This window comes from Ranitomeya variabilis, chromosome 1 (genome assembly GCF_051348905.1).
Source record: "Ranitomeya variabilis isolate aRanVar5 chromosome 1, aRanVar5.hap1, whole genome shotgun sequence".
NCBI classification, from domain to species: Eukaryota; Metazoa; Chordata; class Amphibia; order Anura; family Dendrobatidae; genus Ranitomeya; species Ranitomeya variabilis.
The window spans coordinates 691,760,696-691,780,617 of record NC_135232.1 but is presented as its reverse complement, the minus strand read 5'-3'; the positions used below and the strand labels follow the sequence as shown (position 1 = coordinate 691,780,617).

At 45.1% G+C, this 19,922-nt stretch overlaps 1 protein-coding gene across 1 annotated transcript; it reads right to left on the bottom strand.

Moving 5' to 3' along the window:
* Positions 1 to 1,340: 1,340 nt before the first annotated feature.
* On the bottom strand, positions 1,341 to 19,713 carry LOC143776663 (SERTA domain-containing protein 2-like). Its single transcript, XM_077266311.1, has 2 exons — positions 19,383 to 19,713; positions 1,341 to 4,901 (listed from the first exon to the last, which is right to left on the bottom strand). Exon 2 carries the CDS (start codon positions 4,895 to 4,897, stop codon positions 4,070 to 4,072), a length of 828 nt encoding a protein of 275 aa, XP_077122426.1. The 5' UTR covers positions 4,898 to 4,901; positions 19,383 to 19,713; the 3' UTR covers positions 1,341 to 4,069.
* Positions 19,714 to 19,922: the final 209 nt, after the last annotated feature.

Genomic DNA, 19,922 nt, shown 5'->3' with positions numbered 1-19,922 from the left:
CTTTTTATCATTTAATGGTGAAAATTTTTTTTCCAGCCAGAAAGACCCCTTATTTATTAAGACTAGCGTTTTGCACACAAGGTGAAGAGCTTGGAGTTAGGCCGGGGTCACACTTGCAAGTGCAATGCGAGAAACTCGCACGAGTCTCTCGCATCAGTACCCGGCACTGCATGTGCGGCTGCATGCATTTCTATGCAGCGGAACGCTCCATTCCCGCCGGTATTTATGCGAGAGACTCGTGAGAGTTTCTCACATTGCACTCGCAAGTGTGACACCGGCCTTAGGCCATGTGCCCACGATCCAGAATGAGCAGAGCACGTTTACTGCATCCAAAGTGCTGCCTTCTATTGAATGCAGGTAAATACACATGGGTTCACCACGTTCAATCCATTCTAATGATTACATTTCTGTTGCGGAGATAAGAGTCTCCCTAAGATAAATAGACATGCTGCGGTACTGAAAGATGCGACGCATGTCTGTCCCCGAAGGTGATCCGCAGGCGTCTGTGGGGCATAATGGTCATGGGCTTTCTAGAAATCCCATCCACTATGCTATAACATCTGGCTGCTGCGGGTTTGACTCTGCATAAACGCAGCATCAAAACCGCAGCAATTCCTGAATGTGGAAACGTACCCCGACATGCGCGACTCATGATCATGGTGCATCTTTTTGCGGTCGTTTGCCAATGCAAGAAACATACTCTAGTAGGGAACTGAAATACACGTCCGTCATAAATTCTGATGATTGCCTGTATATATAGTGAAAAAAAAAGGGGAACAGCAATTATCTGTAGTAGTGCCGTCAGTCAAGACATCAATTCAAGTTAAGGGAAAAACTTTTGGCATAGACTGGATGACTTGCAAAAGATAAAAGAAAAAGTATTATAAACCCATATGAAGAAGTTAACATAAGCAGCATCCATCTACTATAGGCATACAGATTGTACTCCTGTCTACTTGCACAATACAGATAACCTTGATAAAGGAAAATATCGGCCGAAACATTGGGTTCTGTTATGTTCTTCATGTTTATAATACACGTTTTCTGTAAATTCTGATGAGTTTGTTTGCCATACCATGCCACAACCCTCTCACTAAAGTAAGTGTGTGTGTTTGCTTTTTTTTAGCAGTCTGTGGGGAGAGATGTAAAAAAGGAGGGAGACGTATGAGAGTTTGGTCCAGCTGGTGAACGAAACTGACATTTCATTGAGCGTTTTTGCGGCGTGAACAGGCAGTACATGGCCTAAAGCAAAAAAAAAAAAAAAAAAAAAGTGGCAATGTATTACATTTCATCACACCAAACTTTTTTTTTTTTTTCAAAAGCATGCTCAATTTTTTTTTCTAAATCACCATTTTTGCTTCCAATTTCAATTCAAGCAATACGCAGAAACACGTGTGCTATTTTTTTTTTTTTTTTTTAAAGAAACAAAACCTAGGAACTTCACCTGCGGTTGTTTCTTTAAGGCCGGATTCACAAGAGTATTTCACAGCCCTTATGTGGACTACAATGGTGAGTCTAACCCTCAAAAAATGTCATATGAATAGCAAATGGATTGATTGTAGAACTGGATAAAATTTGATTATAAAGTCTCTTCGAAGAGGACTCAAAAAACTGTATGTGAACATGGCCTTTTTGCCGTTGTGCATCCATCTTGGACCAGGGTGTACAGAGTCGGTGGTAATCTCACATACCGATAATACAGTGCAGATAGATAAAACCAGCAGACAGCTTTTTCCGCATAGAAAGTAGCAGCTGGCGCACGATGAAGGATGACGTGTATTACTCTCCCTGGAACGTTACAAGAAGCCATCAGGCACTGACTCAGCATCTAGTGTCGAGCTTTATTCCCAAGAAAATGCATTTCAGATGCCTGAGTGCATCCATTAGAGGACGGACAGGAAAAAAACAAAATGATTTAAAAGGCACAGCCATTTGCAATTTCAGTGTAAGTCCTCTACTGAACATTTTTCTTTGGCTTTTAAGAAATCTGAAGACGGAAACTAAGATCCGGGTAAGTGGGAACTGTTCTGATCCAGAGAAAATTCCTGACATACAAACCCTCCTTAAACGCGATCAATCATTAGCAAGACTTTAATATGGAGATATGAAGTGTGATTTAAAAAAACAAACAAATGAAAAAAAAACACAGAAAGGAATATTGCTGTAGACAGGAGTCACGTGCCCAATTTATGCATAGAAACCTCCAAACCGTACAGGGACATAATGACGCATCCTTGTGTACCTCTACCTAGATTTTTTTTTTTCTTTTTGATTCAATGGAAATCCACAGGCGCAACTATACTTCTATGTACTAAGATGTGCGGTATTACGTGCTACTATACAGTGCCATATGGTGCATTCTTCCAGGGTCATTGCATAACTTTGGAACTCAGGTGTAACATACATTTTCCTAAATTGATTTTATGGCAGGTATAAAAGACGGCGTAAATTCAGAAGCTAATATAAAGAGGGTAAATATTAAATCGCACCTTTAAAAAAATCCAGAAAACAAGTCAGTGGTATAATGAGAGTTACAACAACATGTATATAAGAAAGCCTCATCCTTTGCACATTTCTCAGTTGCTTATTACAAAGTATCCGATTCTTACAAGTTTAGAAATAATTTTCAATAGAAAGATGAACATCAAGAAATAAGTGCTTTCCAAAGAGCATTAAAAAAACAAAACAAAAAAAAAAACTGCACTACTTGCGTAGACATGCTCACAGCACATTTGGGACATCTACAAATGCATAGCTCGGAAGAAAGTAGTAAAAAGAACAAGAAATATATACAAGAAAATAAAAAAATCTGCAGGCCGCTTCTTCTAGACCAAAAATCGGACGGTTAGAAAAATTGCCACAAAACAAACAAATCTGAGGTAGAAATGAAGTGATCAGATCTAAGGAGGGAAGCCAAGGACAGCCTCGGAAGTAAAGTGCCAGCATGCTAAGAACAGGTACCTGCAGGCTATGCTCAGTTTATGTTTGGGGTGACCTTTGGGGTAGTCATAGCTCAGCATTACTGGGAACCAGTGACTTAACTTGGGCCTAAAGGGGTTGTCCACTACTCAACAGCCCCTTTTGTATGGCTCAGATGAAATCTAAGGGCTACAGGCAACCAGCGTCATACGATGCCCCCACCAAATGTTGCTGCTAGGACACAATGCAGAGTACAGAGGAGCAGCAGAAATTGAGAAGGCGGGTATTTTATTTTATTTTTTGGACCTTGGGCCAAACAGAAGTGATGGCAAGCGGTGGACAACCCCTTTAAAAAGGGGATTAGTCACGAAAAAAAAAAATTATATACATTTTCTATTTGCCGAAAACCACACCACTTATCCATAGGCCGTATCTGGTACTGCAGCTCATTCACATTCAACTGAACGGCGCTGAACTACAAACCTAGGCACAGCCCATGGACAAGAGTGGCGCAATGTCCTTTCTTTTAATCCCAGACAGCGCCAATAATGCCTCATTGGCGTCAAAAGTTCCCAGTGATTTTATGTAGACGTATTGATCACCACCTAAAACATGGCTCGCACGCCGAGCAGACTGCGGTAGAACAAACTAATAAAATCTGATTACAGTTCATAAATTAAACACAAAATAACCTGAAAATGCCGACACCAAGAGATTGAAAGAACAAAAAAACATCAAAACATAAAAAAAAAAGCACACAAGAAGGTTTTTGCACTTCATCTTAAAGAGGTAGTGTCCACTATATACAAGAAGTGACATCCCGCGTTGGCTCTTGTAGGTTATTCTACTATCTGAAAAAGGTTTATAAATATTGTCATAACTAGAAAAATATTGGGTTTCTTCTGATCGTTCACGCTATGGTGTTTTTGTTTTTTAATTCAGATCTCCGGTAAGAAGAATATGCATAATACTGAATGACCGTACCTAGGCAATTTTGGATTTCATAGGCCTATATGTCTCCATACAAGTACAACCTGATTGTTTGTGCATCTGTAAAGTAAAAATTGCCCTTTTCAGGTTTTCCAGATTTACTATAAAATACATTTCCCCTTTAAGACCACATGGTCTGGCTTTCATAACTAGTATGATGTCAGGACCCTACTAGAATCTCCATGATGTGGTCCAGATCATTCAAATCCGTCCTGCAGGGCTGCAAGTTACTGTTTGAGGTGTTATTGCACATGGTATAGAGCTTGAGGGGTTCCTCTATCGCCGGCTGCAATCTTGGAGACATCAAAGAGGAAAAGCTGAAATCTGAGTCGTACATAGAAGTGTCAATGTCGTCAAAAATGTCATCCACCGACAGGTCCTTTAAGTAACTGGTGGAACTGGTCAGTTCGAAAGAACCAAAAACGCATTCTGTTCCCTTAACATCCAGCTTTTCACCTTTGCATCCACTTTCCATGGGCTTTGATGGCTCATCAGCAGCAGGACCCTGGTTTGGAGATGGGCTGATGTCCTCAACAAAGTCGAGATCCTTAAGAATTGATGAAATAGCAGAAGACATGTCATCATCTGTGACCTCCATCAGACTGTCCAACGGGTTCTCATTAGGCCAGGGATCTCTTGTTAAGTCAGTATTAATTACAAAGGGTACGTTTAGCGAGGAGTCTAAGGAATCACTTCCTGGGTACATTAGGTTGGAGGGGATGTCACCCCCCATGACGCCTGGCAGCTGGCTTGTCTCCTGCCTCGTTTCCTCCTGAATCTGACGGACTGTATTGGCTATGAGAACAGATCGGTGCAGGTTGGGTTCCGCCAGCATTTTATAGCTTTGCAGTTTGTTGAGGCACATGTTGAGCACCAGTTGCCTTTGATGACTGTATGGCATGGCTCGGTTGCAATCGTAGGCACAAGGAAAGTCACTCATGGTCTCTTCACAATCATTTACTTTGCGTTTAAGTCCTCTACCAAGCATGGGTCTGTGAAAAGAAAATAGGGGCACGTTTGTTATATTCAACGGTATCTCAAAGTCAATGGGGCAGCAAAAGGGATCAGTCTGACAAATAATAAAACAATACACTAAAGAGCAATAAGCAAACCCATAGCACTGAAGCTGCCTGGGTTGTGGTGTTCATAGTCCCATAGACCTTAAGTCAGAGTCATGGTGCCAATGGCCGGCACAGAAAACTAAGGCTCAGTAGTATCTCCACTGGAGACCTCCCACTGTGGATATCATTATGAGAGGACCCTGCACATTTCACCTCTTGAATTATAAAGGGTGAAATTCACATCTACATCCACATTAGGAGCCGACATGTTGTCGATCTCAACTCCTATAGGATTTATGCAGCAGATATATTTCGCAGCATTACATTTCTTAAGATTTCATGCACTATGCAGTCACTGTAAAAGTGCAGCACATTCTCTGCAAGTGAATATACAGAGGAAAATCCACTGTTTTCACCCCCATGGGAATGTAGATTAAAGTCCGACGTACATGTTAGGCTGACAGCCATATTGCCGGGCTCTACCATATACAGGAGTGCACTCATGGCCTCTATGAGAGCGTTGTCACCATTGGGGTTTACAACAGGATTTGTCTCAATGCTTGACCCTTTCGTTGCTCAAAAGATAAGTTTCAAACCGCTTGACCCTCTTCTCCACCGACATCAGATGTCTGGCGGTCCTGTGGGTTCAGCCATCTTTAGTCTAATGTGTATACAAGAAAAGTGAGGATCTACTGGATCCAATATTTGCTTCCAGAATGTACAGGTAATCTCCCCCATGCAAACTTGACAACAAAGACAAAACCATCTTAGGAGAGACTTGTCCACCTCCACACCCAGAGATGAGCACCGCCAGAAGTTACACCCTCAGATAACTGCCAGAGAGTGGGCACCATGGGCAGAAGTGTGCGGTGCCGGAGAACTACGGGCTATGGGAATCCATTTCAAGGTACTTGGCCATGAAGAATATACCTACAGATAAAGTTTCACAAATACAAAACTAGTTTTCTATGAGGAAGGCTTACCTTGTCTCAGAGGACGGGATCTGATCAGGTCTTTGGATATAGAACTTTTGGCCGTGGGTACAGAGCTCTAAGGCTTATAAAAAGGTTAATAGACTGATGGAGGGTCTGACAATTAGCAGCCCCCCACGATCAGCTGTTATTAGCTACAGTAGCGGCTGGATCGAAACATTGACTGGAGCAGCGCTGCTAATCAGCTCCTATTTAAGGTCTCTTTCACATTTGTCGGTACGGGCCCGTCGCAATGCGTCAGGCCGACGTACCGATGGACGTTGAGAATTTTTTGCACGACATGGGCAGCGGATGCAGTTTTTCGATGCATCCGTTGCCCATTCTGCAGTCCAGGGAGGAGTTTTGGCTGCGTATGCGTGGTCGAAAATGGCGGACGCGACGCACAAAAAAAAAAAAAAGTTACATTGAACGTTTTTTTGTGCCGATGGTCCGCCAAAACACGACGGATCCGTCGCTAATACAAGTTTATGGGCAAAAAACGCATCCTGCGAGCACATTTGCAGGATCCGTTTTTTCCCCTAAACGACAGATTGCGACGGATTCATAAAGACAGAAGTGTGAAAGAGGCCTAAGAGGTGTTGGACGCCCACCGATCGATGTAACATCAGACCACCACATTCTGCATACAAGCAAAGTGTCCCTCTTTAGATCATACACATATCTTAATGATTTCCTACGTAAATTAGACTGAGCTTCAGACGGACTTAAAGGTAATGTACAAGTGTTTCTCACGAAATTAGAATATCAAAAGTTAAGTTCAGTTCAATACAAAAAGTGAAACTCAATATATAGAGTCATTACAAACAGAGTGATCTATTTCTAGTGTTTATTACTGTTAATGATGATTAGGACTTACAGCGAATGAAAACCCAAAAGTCATTACCTCAGCAAATTAGAATACTTTATAACACCAGCTTGAAAAATTATTTTAAAATCAGTAAATGTACTCACTACTTGGTCTGGGCTCCTTTTGCATCAATGCGGAGTGACATGGAGGCGATCAGCCTATGGCACTGCTGAGGTGTTATGGAAGCCCAGGTTGCTTTGATAGCAGCCTTCAGCTCGTCTGCATTGTTGGGTCAGGAGTCTCCTCTTACTCTTGACAATACCTCAGATTCTCTATGGGGTAAAGGTCAGGCGAGTGTGCTGGTCAATCAAGTACAGTGATACTGTTAGTAAACCAGGTATTGGTACTTTTGGCAGTGTGGACAGGTGCAAAGTCCTGCTGGAGAATGAAATTTCCATCTCCAAAAAGCTTGTCGGCAGAGGGAAGCATGAAGTGCTCTAAAATTTCCCGGTAGACTGCTGCACTGACTTTGGTCTTGATAAAACACAGTGGACCTACACCAGCAGATGACATGGCTCCCCAAACCATTGTTGATTGTGGATACTTCACACTACACCTTATGAAAAAGCAGCAACACGGCACTCGTACTAATAATCAGTATAGGTGCTCAAGTAGGGTATCCAGCCCAGGAATCCAAAATCAGAAAAAATTTGGCACTCAAGAAGAATTTTGGTGTAAAGAAGAAGATCCTTTAACCCCTTAGTGACAGAGCCAATTTGGTACTTAATGACCGAGCCAATTTTTACAATTCTGACCAGTGTCACTTTAAGAGGTTATAACTCTGGAACGCTTTATCGGATCCCGCTGATTCTGAGATTGTTTTTTCGTGACATGTTGTACTTCAAGTTAGTGGTAACATTTCTTCGTTATTACTTGCAATTATTTATGAAAAAAATGGAAATATGGCGAAAATTTTTAAAATTTTGCAATTTTCAAACTTTGTATTTTTATGCCCTTAAATCAGAGAGATATGTCACAAAAAATAGTTAATAAATAACATTTCTCACATGTCTACTTTACATCAGCACAATTTTGGAAACAATTTTTTTTTTTTTGTTAGGGAGTTATAAGGGTTAAAAGTTGACCAGCAATTTCTCATTTTTACAACACCATGTTTTTTTTTAGGGACCACATCACCTTTGAAGTGATTTTGAGGGGTCTATATGATAGAAAATAACCAAGTGTGACACCATTCTAAAAACTGCACCCCTCAAGCTGCTCAAAACCACATTCAAGAAGTTTATTAACCCTTTACGTACTTCACAGGAACTAAAACAATGTGGAAGAAAAAAAATGAACATTTAACTTTTTTTTGCAAACATTTTACTTCAGAACCATTTTTTTTTAATTTTCACAAGTGTAAAAACAGAAATTTAACCACAAGTTTTGTTGTGCAATTTTTCCTGAGTACGCCGATACCCCATATGTGGAGGTAAACCACTGTTTGGGCGCACCGCAGAGCTTGGAAGTGAAGGAGCACCGTTTGACTTTTTCAATGCAGAATTGGCTGGAATTGAGATCGGATGCCATGTCGTGTTTGGAGAGTCCCTGATGTGCCTAAACAGTGGAAACCCCCCACAAGTGATACCATTTTGGAAACTAGACCCCTTAAGGAACTTATCTAGATGGGGGTTCAAAGTGCTCACCACACAAGTGCTTCACAGAAGTTTATAACGTAGAGCCGTGAAAATAAAAAATCTCATTTTTTCTACAAAAATGATCTTTTTGCCCCCAAATTTTTATTTTCACAAGGGTAACAGGAGAAATTAGACCACAAAAGTTGTTGTGCAATTTCTCCTGAGTACGTCGATACCCCATATATGGGGGTAAACCACTGTTTGGGCGCACCGCAGAGCTTGGAAGAGAAGGAGTGTCGTTTTACTTTTTCAATGTAGAATTGGCTGGAATTGAGATCAGACGCCATGTCACGTTTGGAGAGCCGCTGATGTGCCTAAACAGTAGAGACCCCCCACATATGACACCATTTTGGAAACTAGACCCCTTAAGGAACTTATCTAGATGTGTGGTGAGCACTTTAATCCCCCAGGTGCTTCACAGAAGTTTATAACGTAGAGCCGTGAAAATAAAAAAAAAAAAAATCACATTTTTTCTACAAAAATGATCTTTTTGCCTCCAAATTTTTATTTTACCAAGGGTAACAGGAGAAAATGGACCCCAGAAGTTGTTGTACAATTTGTCTTGAGTACGCCGACACCCCATATGTGGGGGTAAACCACTGTTTGGGCGCATGGCTGAGCTCGGAAGCAAAGGAGCGCCATTTGACTTTTCAATGCAAAATTGACTGGAATTGAGATCGGACGCCATGTCGCGTTTGGAGAGCCCCTGATGTGCCTAAACAGTAGAAACCCCCCAAAAGTGACCCCATTTTGGAAACTAGACCCCCCATGGAACTTATCTAGATGTGTAGTGAGAACTTTGAATGCCCAAGTGCATCACAGAAGTTTATAATGCAGAGTCGTGAAAATAAAAAATATATATTTTTTAACAATAAAGATTTTTTAGCCCCCAAGTTTTTATTTTCACAAAGGTAACAAGAGAAATTGGATGCCAATATTTGTTCTCCAATTTGTCCTGAGTATTCTGGTACTCCATATGTGGGGGTAAACCACTGTTTTGGCACACGGCAGAGCTTGGAAGAGAAGGAGCGCCATTTTGGAATTCAGACTGATAGAATTGTCTGTGGGTGTTATGTTGCGTTTGCAGAGCCCCTGATGTACCTAAACAGTAGAAACCCCCACAAGTGACCAAATTTTGGAAACTAGACCCCCTAAGGAACTTATCTAGATATGTGGTGAGAACTTTGAAAGCTCAAGTGCTTCACAGAAGTTTATAATGCAGAGTAGTGAAAATAAAATAATATTTTTTTTTCCAACAAAAAAGATTTTTAGCCCCCAAGTTTTTATTTTCACAAGGGTAACAGGAGAAATTGGACCCCAAAAGTTGTTGTCCAATTTATCCCGAGTACGCTGATGCCCCATATGTGGGGGTAAACCACTGTTTGGGCGCACGGCAGAGCTCAGAAGGGAGGGAGTACCATTTGACTTTTTTAGCGCAAAATTGGCTGTCGTGTTTGGAGACCCCCTGATGTACCTAAACAGTGGAAACCCCCAAATTATAACTCCAACCCTAACTCCAACACACCCCTAACCCTAATCTCAACCCGATCCATAATCCTAATCACAACCCTAACCCCAAAACAGCCCTAATCTCAACCCTAACCCTAATCAAAACCCTAAATCCAACACACCCCTAACCCTAATCCCAACCCTAACCCTAATCCCAACCCTAATCCCAAACGTAACACTAATCCCAACCCTAATCCAAACCCTAACCCTAATCCCAACTCCAACTCTAACTTTAGCCCCAACCCTAACTTTAGCCCCAACCCTAACCATAACTTTAGCCCCCGTCGTCACAAAAAAAGTTCAATGTAACCTTTTTTTTGTACGTCGCGTCCGCCATTTCCGCGCATGCGTGGCCATAACTCTGCCCCCTCCTCCCCAGGACATAGACTGGGCAGCGGATGCGTTGAAAAACTGCATCCGCTGCCCACATTGTGCACAATTTTCACAACGTGCGTCGATACGTCGGGCCGACGCATTGCGACCGCCCCGTACCGACGCAAGTGTGAAAGAAGCCTAAGGCTACTTTCACACTAGCGTCGTACTCGGCCCATCGCAGTGTGTCGGGCCGACGTACCGACGCTAGCGTAAGCGCCGCACAACAGGTGCAGCGGATGCTGTTTTTTCAACGCATCCGCTGCCCCATTGTGAGGTGCGGGGAGGCGGGGGCGGAGTTCCGGCCACGCATGCGCGGTCGGAAATGGCGGACACGTCGCACAAAAAAGTTACATGTATTTTTTTTTGTGTCGACGGTCCGCCAAAGCACGACGCATCCGTCGCACGACGGATGCGACATGTGGCAATCCGTCGCAATGCGTCGCTAATGCAAGCCAATGGAGAAAAAACGCATCCTGCAAGCACTTTTGCAGGATGCGTTTTTTCTCCAACGACGCATTGCGACGGAAGCCAAAAAACGCTAGTGTGAAAGTAGCCTAACCCTAACCCTAACCCTAAATTTAGCCCCAACCCTAACCCTAATTTTAGTCCCAACTCGTCTTCTCCTGCCAGCCGGCAGATGGCAGCAGATGGCGGGCGCACTGCGCATGCGCCCGCCATGATGAAAAAGCCGGCTGGCAGGAGAAGACAGAAGAGGACCCAGGGAGACCGGGTGAGTATGTTAGGGTCCCCGAATCCCCCTATTTCTCTGTCCTCTGATGTGCGATCACATCAGAGGACAGAGAAATAATTGATCGGTTTTTTTTGTTTGTTTTTTTGCGGTCGCCGGTAAACTGTTAATTACCGGCAATCGCAAAGCAGGGGTCGGTGCAAACCGACCCCGATCATGTTCTTTGGGGTCTCGGCTATCCCCGGCAGCCGAGACCCCAAAGATCTTCCGGGTGCCGGGCGTACTGCGCGTGTGCCCGCCATTTTTTCCCGGAAAAAAGATGGCGGCGCCCATCGGGAGCCACGAGGCGCACCGGGGGAGGTAGGTAAGTATCGGGGACCACATTTCTCTGTCCTCCGATGTGCGATCACATCGGAGGACAGAGAAATTAAACGGCAAATCGCGTTTTTGTTTTTTTTTTTGTTGCGACCGCCGGTAAACTGCTAATTACCGGCGATCGCAACTCGGGGGTCGGTAAAAACCCCCCGAATCATGTTCTCTGGGGTCTCGGCTACCCTCGGCAACCGAGACCCCAGAGAAAATCCGACTCTGGGGGGCGCTATTCACTTTTTCCACAGCGCCGTTAATTAACGGCGCTGTGGTTTAAGTACCCTTAGCGGCCGCCGTTAAAAGGCGTATTGGCGGTCGTTAAGGGGTTAATGTGCATCCACAAAGATATAAGTGAACGTTTTCGGTCCACATCCGGACCTTCATCAGAACAATTTTACTGGTATAGTAGGTAAAGCGTGTATGCGGTCAGTGTTGGTTCCAACTGGATTATTCAACTGGCCTGGATGCAATGGGAGATCCTGTGGATGTATTGAAGAACTGATAATATTCCAATTTAGTGAGAAGCACATGTACATAGAGAACCCTTGTGTGATTTTGTGGACCATCAATGACCAATAGTAGATGCTCAGTCACAATGCAATGGACACAAAAATATGCAGATAATTACACCGACTGTGACCAGATAAATGCGGGTCCACACAAGTCTGTGGAAAGATAAGGAAAGAAATCTTTCATGTGCGGCACATTATCCCACAGAATCACATGGCACAAATGCGTAGCACCAAAGCCGTCCTCACACGTAGAGCCGGAGCCACCAGTCTACCAAGGTTTCAATAGACGTCATCTGGCATACATGCACGTGGGATGTGCCACACAGATACGACGTGAATGCACCAGCCTCTAACAGCAGGGACTGGTGCCAGCTCAGATCACTGCTGTTTCACCTGTTAAATGCCACTCAATCATGGTGACATTTGGAAGGTTAGAAATGGGGGGAGGTGTTTTATCAGACACCCATCGATGGCATGGGAAGCTGGGGGTCCACTAGAGGCACTTGTGTCAGTCATGTTTGTACAACTATAAAGCCCAGATTGTGGTCTTTTTACAATATTCTAGTATTGGACCACAATAAAGTCTAAGAAAAAAAATAATAATTTGCTAATCGCTAAGTGCGTAGATATGCAAACTAAAGAAACTGATCAAGAGATGAGAAATCTTTAATGATAAATACTAGTTTTTATGGCAAAAAAAAAAAACAAGCTTGGAAATAAGTCTACCCACTGAAGGAAAAGGAAAACGGGTAAGTGAAGAGGAGCCCCCTGAATACAGCATGTGCTGCAGACACCATGCAGATGACTGTCGGGGGTCCACATTGTGACAGATGATTTCACAAAACAAGTGGCAAAGAAAAACACTGCTTGGCACTTGAAGGGCGATAAATCCACCTGTGTAAAAACGCACCATAAATACGTCATAGGTGCCCCCATGTATAAAGAAGACTGGGGTCTGACAATACAGGATAAGACACAGGAAAATGCTGATACTTCAGGCCTTCAAGGGTTTTCCAGCCAAGTTATGTGGTACAATCACATGGCATGGAATTAAGTACACCATGGGGGCTGCTATTGTAGCATTTTTAGCAATCCCCTTCACACATCCATGTAAAACAGGTACCGGTGTCAGTGTTTTTCCAGTATGGCAAAAGAGAAAAATTAAAGCTTCTCCTATACGTTGCAAAGATAACCACGAACAGCACACAGATGACACATGGACTGTACACTGATGCCATCCATGGTTTTCATGGACCCATAGACTCATTGTCCCTTTGTCATGATATGTACTTTTACCCTGTCCTGTATTTGAATAATATGCCATTTGATGTATGTAACTGTTCTCTGGTTTCTATTAGCTGTAATTTATGTATTTTCTTGTGCTGGGAGTTTACCTGTAACAATGTCTCCTTCCCCCAATACTTGCAGCCCTAAGCTATAATGTAATTAAGCTTTGTCAACTAGTGAAGGAATAGCCATTCTTCCTCACAGCAGGTGGCTAGTCAAATGTACATACTACATAGACTTAAGGCCCCGTCTCACATAGCGAGATCGCTAGCGAGATCGCTGCTGAGTCACAAGTTTTGTGACGCAACAGCGACCTCCATAGCGATCTCGCTATGTGTGACACGTACCAGCGATCAGGCCCCTGCTGCGAGATCGCTGGTCGTGTCGGAATCGCCTGGACCTTTTTTTGGTCGTTGAGGCCCCGCTGACAGCGCTGAATCGGTGTGTGTGACACCGATCCAGCGATGTCTTCACTGGTAACCAGGGTAAACATCGGGTTACTAAGCGCAGGGCCGCGCTTAGTAACCCGATGTTTACCCTGGTTTCCAGCGTAAATGTAAAAAAAAAAAAAACAATACATACTCGCCTTCTGATGTCCGTCAGGTCCCTTGCCGTCTGCTTCCTGCTCTGACTGACTGCCGGCCGTACAGTGAGAAGTGAGAGCACAGCAGTGACGTCACCGCTGCGCTCTGCTCTCACTGTACGGCGGCACTCAGTGAGAGCAGGAAGCAGACGGCAAGGGACCTGGACACCGAAAGGCGAGTATGTACTGTTTGTTTTTTTTGGTAACCAGGGTAAACATCGGGTTACTAAGCGCGGCCCTGCGCTTAGTAACCCGATGTTTACCCTGGTTACCCGGGTGCTGCAGGGGGACTTCGGCATCGTTGAAGACAGTTTCAACGATGCCGAAGTCGTTCCCCTGATCGTTGGTCGCTGGAGAGAGCGGTCTGTGTGACAGCTCTCCAGCGACCACACAGCGACTTACCAACGATCACGGCCAGGTCATATCGCTGGTCGTGATCGTTGGTAAATCGCTTAGTGAGACGGGGCCTTAAGCGGAGCCAACCAGTGTAGAATCTTCTGATGGACCCAACCATTGAATAGAAGGTGTGACCCCTACCCCCCTTCATGGGTGGATCCCAGGAGCTCAGACAATCCATTCTTATTTTGAGATCAGATGTAAGTTGATCCTAAAAGGAGAAGGAGTGGGGATTCTTAGCTGAGGCAAGACCCCACGTCCATCTGTGACTGCGGAAGCGAACGGGGCGAGACTTGAGCTGAGGACATATCTCGTCATTCGTGAGATTGTTTTGGGATCCCTTGGACTCGTGTGGACTATTGCTTTGTTAGCTGGCACAAGGATTATCGGGAGGTGCCCCCGAACCTGTTCCGTTGGACCAATTGTGGACTCTGTAGATCTACCTGCGTGTGTTGTTCCAGCGTTCTTGATAATAAATCTGTGGAATCATCCCTTGGCCTGTTGTCCCTTCCTGCTCTGCCATACACCCCGTCACACCCTTGTCATCCACACTGCCTGTAAAACACATACATGTGTGCAGCTCCATACATTACAATGGGTACGTGCGGTATCTGTGAAAAAAATGGAAGCCACGCGTACCTGAAACATGGACATGTAAAGGAGGCCTCAGAAAAAGTCACTTTAGTTGAGGGGTCTGCTCACCCCTGTAATACCCTGGAGGACCCCTTTAACCCAGAGTCAAGAAAAGATTTGCAGGAGCCCGACCCAGTTAAGAACCACCTGCGATGATGTCATCATATCGGGGCACAAGGGATGCTGCAGATAGGAGATGGCTCTGGTCCAGCAGCCACAGACTGATGTCCAGGCTGCTGCACATCTTTTTTTGCTGGACTCTACTTTAACCCCTTCCTGACGTCAGGCATTAATAAGTTGGGTGCAGGCAGGGCCAGACTGGCCATCAGGCAAATGCCACAAGGGCCTGTGTCATGGGCCACCTTGACTGCTACGTTGTTAACAGAATTGGTGTTCTCAAGACACCCATACTGACAAGCGTTGTGATGGAGCACAAAGTCACTGACTCCATCACTTACCCCAGCAGGCCACCGGTATTATAATAAAACAATGTGTGTGTGTGTGTGTGTGTGTGTGTGTGTGTGTGTGTGTGTGTGTGTGTGTGTGTGTGTGTGTGTGTGTGTGTGTGTGTGTGTGTGTGTGTGTGTGTGTACAGTCGCAGCTACAGCCACAAAAGTTTGCACAGTCACGTCTGGACCCCGAGAGCGTCATAGGCTATGTTGTGAGGCGAAATTTTAACCCTGCGCGTTCCAATTCACCAAACAATTTTGCCCCTATCTACATAATGGGGAAAAAGTGAAAGAAAAGTGTTGGAGGCAAATTGACATCTGCCAGATGTGAACAAGGAGGACTTAAAGAATGAGAGCGATGGCGCCAAAGAGTATATACTGTACAGTTGCTAAGGTGGGGCCCTGACATGGGATACTCACCACACACGGGGATATGAACACACACACAAAATGCACCACACACTACCACATGCTTGGACACATATACCACCCTCAGCACACATACACCAACCTCGCCACATAAAAGTCGAAACACAAAAGTCGCCGCTCAAAACTCTCCATGCGCAAAACTCACCTCATGGAAAACTAGGCTCACGCAAAACTCGCCACACGTGCAAAACTCACCACACGCAAAACTTGCACACGCGGAAAAATTGCCACATGCACAAAAGTTGCAACACATGCAAAAGTTGCCTCACACAAAACTTGTACATACTCAAAACGCATCACGCATAAAACTCGCCACGCGCAGAACTCGCTGCACACAACTTGCTACACTAACCTGTCACATGCAACTCGACACACAAAAAGTTGCTACACGCATGTCGCCACACAAAACTCAACACACACAACTTGACACATGAAACTCGCCCTAAGGCTACTTTCAGACATCAGGTTTTCAGTGTCAGGCTAAATCCGGCGTGTGTTGGAAAAACTGGATCCGGAGCAGATTGTGAAAAACTGATGCGACGGCTCCGTTTTTTTGACAGATCCGGCTAGCGTATCTAGATTATTGGATAAAAAAAATAAAAATTTGTAGCATGCTCAGTTTAAAAAACTGGATCAGACCGCCGGATCCGCCTTTTTTTGTATCCGGCACCTTCCGGCTCCCATAGGCTTTCATTGTAGCAAACAGCTGGAAGCACCGGATCCGGCGCTTCAGGCTTTTTCGGCAGAGACAAAAAAATGTTGTAGTAGACGTTTTTTTCAGAAGCCGGAATCGGAATTTTAGCCGGATCCGGAAAAAAACGGAAGGAACGCTGGGCCATGCGGCGCTAATACAAGTCAATGGGGGAAAAACCGGTTCCGGTTTTTATTTTTTCTGGTTCCGGTTTTTCTCTAAAGAGCCGGATTTAGCCTGAAACAAAAAACCTGATGTGTGAAAGCAGCCTTAAACACACACAAGTCTGGTATTATCCTTCAAAAATAAAAATCTGATTAATAAGCAAACTACAAAAGCAACAAATGTACCATATAGGAAATACGGCAGCTGTCAGTCACATACCTGTCTATTATGTGTATGTGTGAGCTAATATATACTGCCAGGGGGGAGGGCTTCCTGTTGGCTGGGGATTTATCAGGCTGCCAATTTAGCTTACAAATACTGAGGTAAAAATACTGACCAAATAATGTGTGAACGAGGTCTAATACAGGAGGAGATGACACACAGGTATATACTATATACAGGGGAGATGACATACAGGTACATACTATATACAGGTGACCGCGACATCATCACATGTCCTGCGCGAGAAGGACCTGCCATGACGTCACGGTCATGTGACCACGACGCAACGTCATCACAGGTCCTGCGCTCACAGTCATACCAACCCTGGGACCGGAAGCTGCCTCGTGCATCGTACACAGGAGCCAGGACTAAGGTGAGTATATGTTTATTTTATGTCACTGGCCAATATACTACGTGGCTGACCAATATACTACATGGCTGTGCAATATGGGGCATGCATATTCTAGAACAGGGGTGTCAAACTGCATTCCTCGAGGGCCTCAAACCATGCGTGTTTTCAAGATTTCCTTCTCATTGCACAAGGTGCTGGAATCATTCTGTGCAGGTGATTAAATGATCACCTGTGCAATACAAGGAAATCCTGAAAACATGACCTGTTTGCAGCCCTTGAAGAATGCAGTTTGACACCCCTGTTCTAGAATACCCGATGCGTGTGCGTATGTGTATATATGTGTGTGTGTGTGTGTGTGTGTGTGTGTGTGTGTGTGTGTGTGTGTGTGTGTGTGTGTGTGTGTGTGTGTGTGTGTATATATATATATCTATATATCTATCTATATATTTGTCTAAGGGGTACTTCTGTCTTTCTGTCAGCAACTTCCATCACGGAAAATCCCGCGTCGCTGATTGGTCTCGCCAGCTGCCTGTCATGGCTGCCGCGACCAATCAGCGACGGACACAGTCCGATTAGTCCCTCCCTACTCCCCTGCAGTCAGTGCCCGGCGCCCGCTCCATAATCCCCTCCAGTCACCGCTCACACAGGATTAATGCCAGCGGTAACGGACTGCGTTATGCCGCGGCTAACACACTCCGTTACCGCTGCTATTAATCCTGTGTGTCCCCAACTTTTTACTATTGATGCTGCCTATGCAGCATCAATAGTAAAAAGATGTAATGTTAAAAATAATAATAAAAAAAAACCCAAAAACCTGCTATTCTCACCTTCCATCGTCCGATGATGCGCTTGCGCCGGCCGCCATCTGCCGTTCCCAGAGACGCATTGCGAAATTACCCAGAAGACTTAGCGGTCTCGCGAGACCGCTAAGTCATCTGGGTAATTTCGCAATGCATCCTGGGAACGGAAGATGGTGGCAGCCGCGTGCGCATCACCAGAGCTTTGCTGGATCCCGGCGGGTGAGTATATCACTATTTTTTATTTTAATTATTATTATTATTTATTTTTTTTTAACAGGGATATGGTGCCCACACTGCTAAATACTGCATGGGCTGTGTTATATACCGCGTGGCTGCTATATACTACATGGGCAGTGTTATATACTGCGTGGCCTGTGTTAACGTACGTACGTATGTATGTATGTATCACATAGTATATAGCACAGGCCACGTAGTATTTGTCTGCTATATACCACATGGCTCCTATACACTACGTGGCCTGTGCTATATACTATGTGGCTGCTATATACATACATACATATTCTAGAATACCAGATGCGTTAGAATCGGGCCACCATCTAGTATACTATATAGGAGATGACATACAGGTGTATACTATATATAAGGGAGATGACAAACATGTATATACTGAGGGGAAAATGAGGGGTGTGAGGTGAAAATGAGAGGCGTGATGGGAAGATAAGAGAAGTGAGGTGCTATAACTAACCACAGATATTTACTATGCCCAGGCAACGCCGGGCTTTTCAGCTAGTATTAGTAATATATCCCATGGGGACAGCATGGGTCTGCATGATTTCAGATGCCAGGGCTGAAACCAGTCCGTACCTGGGTGCAGGTGTATAGAGCGGGAACAGAGGCAAACACATACTGGCAGATGCCGACCGGGTCCCACAGCCGGCATCACCTGGCTCTGATCGCTCCTGACAGCGGCATTGTCCGATTAAGCCTCAATCACTTGGGTAGTCCTCCCACCACGACAAGATTGCGGGGAGTCGGTGGCCTGCCATGGAAGCTGCCACCATCTTGGTACTCCCCAAGTTTAAAGCAGGAAAATCATATTAAAGTCACCGGCCTTAAAAAAAAAAAAAAAAAAAAAGGGTGACAAACAGAAGTATAACGGTACTGACCCCGAGAATCGCCTTTAGGGGGTCATCACCTACAAGGAACAAGTGCCGGAGATACAACCCCGAAACCAATGGCGGAATTGCATTTATTTCACCTTTTCATCGCACCAGGATTTTTCCTCCCGCATGTAGTAAGTTATATGGTAAAACACCCGGCGTCATACTAAAACTGACCGCGAACAACAAGCGCAAGTACCGTCTCGTCCACGGGAAAATAATAAAAAAGTAAAGAAAGAAAAAGGCCCGGTTATGTGAGGGTTAAGGCCGGCGGCAGTGATGTCACTGGGTGACGTCAGACCTTACAAGAGGCGCCCGGTGGCGTCTCCTCAGCAGCGGGGCAGAGAGCACTCACCTGACACACGGCGGCTGCGGACACTTCCTCCCCGGTCTCCCGTCTGTGACTGCGCCGCTGCCCGCCTCCTCCGCCTTGACGACGTCTTCGAGTCACCTTAATCATGAGGCGACAGGTTCTAGAACCGAGGGCACCGGCTCCGGTCACGTCCTACGTGCTCCCCGCAGCCGCCGGGCTCACGGCATGCTGCTCCCCTCCAGTGTGAGCAGCACCCGCCGCCAACACCAGGCATAGAAAGTGCGTGAAGGATACCCAGCTGATTGACGGCCCTTGTCAGGTGCGTCGCCTCTGATTGGCTTACGGCGGCTAGGGCTGCACAGCAACCATTTTCTGATTGGTCACAGGGGAGGAGACAAGGTGATAATCGGATTGCGCAACTCGGATAACCAATGAGAACGAAGGGCGGGTGAGGTGACGTCACGATGACATCAGAGGCGCTCTATAAGAGCTGACAGCGCATGCTGGTAGCGCAGAACCGTCGGGGTGTGCGGAATGAGAAGAGCGAGAGGGTTATAATATGTTTCCTTACAGGTTTCAGGA